General features: G+C 36.0%; 1 protein-coding gene across 1 annotated transcript; it reads right to left on the bottom strand.

The window, feature by feature from the left end:
- Window positions 1-647: 647 nt before the first annotated feature.
- On the bottom strand, window positions 648-5,115 carry LOC115984468 (putative disease resistance protein RGA3). The gene is made up of 2 exons (XM_031107492.1): window positions 3,816-5,115; window positions 648-2,677 (listed from the first exon to the last, which is right to left on the bottom strand). The coding sequence occupies exons 1-2, from the start codon at window positions 4,078-4,080 to the stop codon at window positions 648-650; spliced, it is 2,295 nt and encodes a 764-aa protein (XP_030963352.1). The 5' UTR covers window positions 4,081-5,115.
- Window positions 5,116-5,522: the final 407 nt, after the last annotated feature.

Here is a 5,522-nt window from a genome sequence, read left to right as displayed (position 1 = left end):
GTGGTAAGGAGTCAAGATGCTTGTTAGGCTAAATTCACCTCCACAGCCAATTGTTGATGGGCATCCTTTGTGGGGTTGACCCCCCAATGGTCTGGTAAGAATGTTTAGCCAGAACGGCGCCCTGCCTGCGGGTATAATATAGCCATAAAGGCCCCCTTTTTTTTTAAACCAAAAAAAAAAAAAAAAAAAGAAATCAATCAAATTGGCCTAGATTCTAGGCATCTCAGATTTTTTTAATTTTTATTAGAAAACTTTAGAAAACCAAAAGCTTTGCTAAAATGAGCCCCATTCAATTATATACATTGGTTCTTATATTTTTGGAATCCGAAAGAAAAAATTCGTTCTTTTTTTCAATAAATTGTATTGAAATCAATAAATGATAGAGAATAGAATTCTAAAAAGTTCACTTTCTTTCATTTTCAACTATTTTCTCAACTGGCAGGCAAAAATTTAATTAAAAAAATGGGTATATAGAATGCGTACCGGTAGTGATGTGTGCAATCTTGTTCCAATCCTGACCGGTTTCCTTTTCGCATCTTTTCCGTAACTCGGGACAACTGAAAATCCCCAGACATTGTAAAGACGTGAGATCGCGCATCTCATTAGGCAGTGATTTCAGATTGTGACAGTCACCAATTATACGACTTTCAAGTGAGATAAGCTTCCGAATCCACTGCGGCAAAGTTTTGAAGACCGGCAGGTAAGGAATTCAGTTTTGGAAGGCTGTGGAATTCCAGATGATTGAGGCGATTGAGGTGTCGCCATTCCATTTTGTCCACGTCACTTCCTAGATTTAACTCCTTGCAACGCCAAATGTATAAAGACTCGAGAGAAATTTGATTCGATATCCACCCATGTGGTAGAGACACAACATCCTCCGTACTAGATATTTCCATAGTTTTTAATTTGGAGAGAGGAGAGGACGAGGAAGAGGAGGAAGAGAGGAGTATTGTCTCTTGAAAAGGCTTTATGCTAACATTATTTAGAGATAGGAATTTTTCGAGATAAGGAAACAAGGGCATGGAAGTCATATTAGGACACTCACGAATCCAAAAAGAAGAAAGACAAGGAAATGAAGGCAGTGACTGGTCATTCGGATGTTGTTGATGATCTGGCATTGATGCGCTCCTCCACCATCCCTTCAGGTTAGGGCTTCCACAAATCTCAAGTGACTTTAGCGACGGGAAGAAGGATACAGTAGAAACCTCCTCACTCATATCACAATCTGATATGCATTCCAAACCTTTCATTTTATAAAGACGTAATGTTTCCAGAAACGGGAGTTCAGACAACGGTGGCAAGTGGTTGCATCTGTCACATTTACTTAAAGTTAAATTAACAAGATTTTCGATGGAAGAAAGCCAATTTGAAAATGTCACACCCGTGTAACCCCACATTTCCAAAATTTTGAGATTTGGATGTGGCTGGAGGCTATCTAATAACTTCTCATCATGTACTCCTTGATGAGCCCATGTTAAATCCAGTCTCTCAAGATGTTGATTTTCCCTTAAATTTTTGGCCTTGCATTTTGAGTTTGCATCTTCCAATTGTTCTAAAATTTGGATCATAAATGTTCCTCTGAGGTTGTTTAGCCCTTTCAATTCCCATAGTCCACCATTATTCCTCACAATGAATAATGGTAATGACCAAAGGCCAGTCATTTTCCGTAATCCTCGAGGCAGTCTCAACTTAGAACAACCTATATTATCAAGGTGTTTGAAGCTAACCAATTTTGTGATATCCCTAGGCAATTGCTCAAGATTACAACATTCTTGAAGTTTTAGTGTTTGCAAATTCAACAATGCAGTAATTGAATCAGGAAGAGTTTTAAGAGGATTAAAAGAAAGATCTAAGTACTTCAAATGTATTAACTTCCCTATTGAATTTGGCATTATTTTAATATTCAATCCATGTATATCTAATGCACGCAACCTTGAGAGACTCTCAATCAGTTCACTCAATGTTGACTCCTCCATGGCACCAGATGACTTACCATGTGTGAAAAGAATTGTACATACCTTGCTGCTTGCTTTAACAAAACTTAAAGTCTTAGTAAAAGATGAGCCACTAGAAAATGATACATGACGAGTTTTGCCATCCAAATAATCAAGTCTACAGTCCGCCCCCGCAATTGATAATGCAAGATCATGATAAAAATCATGCATCTTGAATTTTAAGACTTGTCCATAACCATAATCCCTTACTTCATCAAAAAAGGACCTGCAAAGTAGATGGTTGATGTACTCATCTGCAATATCATCTAATTGCTCTCCATTATTTGATAATGGGATTAACCCATGTGCCATCCATAGTTGAATCAGTGTCATCTTATCAATCTCGTAAGCTTTAGGAAACAAAGAACAAAAAGGAAAACAACCTTTTATATATGACGGAAGAGGATCATAACTCAACCTTAGAATTGAAAAAGTATTACCACCTCCTTGTTCAATTACATTTTCTTGTACCTTATCCTTGATCTTTAACCACCCGTCTTTTTTCTCAAAGTATAATGCATTTGCAATGGACTCTATGGCAAGGGGTACTCCTTGACATTTGTCTACAATCTCTCTTCCAATTTCTACTAGTTTAGGATTATTGGTCTCTAGTCTGTTTCTAAATGCTATTTTCTCAAATAAAGACCAAGAGTGGTCTTTAGAAAGACCTTTAAGAGCATATGTTGAAATAGGACGTGTAATCTTGGCAACCAATTTGACACGCGTAGTCTATATATATATATAAAATCGAAACCTTTGCTGGCACCACAATTTTCCACGTCAGTACAATATTTAAAAAATAAATAAATAAATAAAAATTATAACTCCTCAAAACCCTAGCAACCTTACCCCTCTCTCAAGTTAAGAAATATAAAGCCACGGTTTCTACAAACTCTCTCTCTCTCCAGACGTAGGAAACCCTAAAGCATTCAAGATCTACAATGCACATTATAGATTTTAGCTTATAAAGTTCAGCTTTTGTAAGGTTAGTTTTGTTTATATATTAATTAATACATAGTACTTTGTTCACCATTGAATACTCATATAATCAATTTCCAATTCCGTGTTCAAGAATTAAACCAAAATTCTAACTGCGCTATCATAAAATATTATTATTAGTATGAATTTTATGGAGTTGCGGTGTTCAAGAATTAAACCAAAATTCTTTTAAATTATCTATAATATTTTGTCCTCTGAAAATTTTATCTCTTTGATTTTATTATGTTGTGTTTCTTAAGCTATAGAGAGATTTTCTTTGGTTTCTGCAAACTCTCTCTCTCTCTAGATGTAGAAAGCCCTAAACGCACGGTATAACATTCAAGATCTACAAGTCACAATATAGATTTTAGCTTATAAAGTTCAGCTTTTGTAAGGTTAGTTTGTTTATATATTTAGTCCTTACATTTAGGTTTAGGTTTTAAGAGATTTATATATTACTAATATGTGGCTAAATTTCCCGTGACATCAGTTTTATATTTTTAACCAAATACATCAGGAAAGTAAGAGAAGGCACATAAATATTTAGTCCTTACGTTTAGGTTTAGGTTTAGGTTTAGGTTTTAAGAGATTTATATATTACTACTATGTGGCTGAATTTCCCATGACATCGGTTTTATATTTTTTTTTTTTAATTTGTTTAATGTAAGGTTAGTTTGTTTACAACAATTCTTTATCTCAAAGATAAGGTTTTTATTTCTACCGCAAGAACTATTTAGGTATGTATTCCTTACAAGCACACATGAACTTAAATTATCTTTTAATATATGCATGCTTTATTATTTTCTAATAGTTTTCTCGTGCATCGCACGGGTTAGCGACTAGTTATTACAATCTTACTTCCCTTTGCACCACCGATTAAAAGACTTTTAAAGTCATTCCAATTTTTATAATTTTCATTCCATAGATCATCCAACACAAGTAAAAAATTCTTTTGATAAACTTTGTTAACAATTTCCCTCAATGGATCCATGTTGTGGACTTGACCCATGAGGACTTCAGGATTAAACTTACGACGTTTCTTTCGCATTAGTTCCATGCTATCATCTTTATCAATACCATTTATTAGTTTTTCAGCAATTGTTTTCATCCCAAAAACATTTGAGACACACACCCATAATTTTAGCTCAAAATGTGTATTGACTTTTTCATAATTCTATACATATTGAGCAAGTGTGGTTTTGCCTAACCCCCCAATTCCCACAATAGCAATGACTGAAACATTCTCTTCATTATTAGGCTCCAATAAAAGTTTTATGATGGCATTTCTATCCTCATCTCTCCCAGTGACTTCTTTATTAGGTAAACATGGGACAGTCTCCCTGTTCAGACTCACTTGAGGCTTCACATGGCCCTCATTAAAGTGAAAGTTATTTCTATCTTCCGCCATTGCAATTAGTTTCTGCCTCAATTCGATTATTCTACGACTCCTCTTACGATTTCGAAAAACAAGTGGGATACTTCTAGAGAAATCGCACACCTTTTCTGCAATATTCCCACTTGTCTCTTCTTGCTGCAAAGCTAATTCAACGTGGAACTTATACTCACCCAACAAGTCGTCTGCATCATAAAAAGCGTCCTTGAGCTTTTCGAGCCAGTCCCTGTCTTGATGGTTGTGGTTCTGCTGCTCTACTGCATCCAGAAGGACAGCTTGTATTCTGGACACAGTGTTCTTGATGCTGTCAAGGTCATCTTTAACGTTCCACAGTGACACAATCTTTTCAAAAGCCCCAGAGCCCAAATTTTCGATTATGGTCTGTCATCTGTGCAACACCGCAGAGGATTGCTTCAGCCATTTGTTCGTAGTGAGAGAAAGCCAAAGGAAGGCTAAAAGAGCGAGAGAGAAGCTAGAGATGGTGGGCTTCAAGTGCTTCACTGCTAGAGTGTGAATGGAAAACTTTCTAGTGAGCGAAAGACAGGCTAAAAGAGCGAGAAGAGAGCTAAAAGGTGAGAGCTTGAATTGTTTCAATATGCTATAGAGAGAAAAGGAAGGCTAAAGGAGAAGGAAAAAAGCTAGAGGGTCAGAGCTTGAACTGCTTCAATATGCTAGAGAGTGAAAAGTAAGGCTAAAAGGTCGAGAAGAAAGCTAGAGGTTTGGTATGGTTTTTCTTTCCTTCTTCTTCATCTCCTTTGTCCTTGGAGTTTTTTACTTCTGAACCTCTCAAGTCCATGGTTTCTTCTAACACGTTACAATTTGCTGGATTGCTCTAACTCCTACCACGTGTGTGGCTCACGTGATCTGGTCACCATCAATCACCCACTTGATGTGGTTTTCTTTGTTTGCTTGCAAAACACTTCTTGCTATTTATATTACTATTTATTGCGTTTTACTCTGCTCTTTTCTTTTCTTTTCTTTTTTTTTTGGTTGGGACCAACTTATTTTGACTCCCACCTATCACCGAAACAACTTTAATTACTTATGGTGGGGTGTAGTTAATTTAGTAAAGTTTTTTATAGTTGAATAAAAGATCTGTAATAAGTTTAAATGCTACTATTGAGTTTGGATTAATTCATACCTTACTCTAGGCCTGT

Source organism: Quercus lobata, chromosome 4 (genome assembly GCF_001633185.2).
Source record: "Quercus lobata isolate SW786 chromosome 4, ValleyOak3.0 Primary Assembly, whole genome shotgun sequence".
NCBI lineage: Eukaryota > Viridiplantae > Streptophyta > Magnoliopsida > Fagales > Fagaceae > Quercus > Quercus lobata.
The sequence above is the reverse complement of the archived record's forward strand: the minus strand, read 5'-3'. Positions and strand labels throughout refer to the sequence as shown.

Excerpts from the sequence above, each read along its gene's own strand:
- LOC115984468 (XM_031107492.1), bottom strand. The coding sequence starts at position 4,080 with ATGAAAACAATTGCTGAAAAACTAATAAATGGTATTGATAAAGATGAT. Across the intron at positions 2,678-3,815 it reads GGGAAGTAAGATTGTAATAA|CATATGCTCTTAAAGGTCTT; the intron begins CTAGTCGCTAAC and ends GTCCTATTTCAA.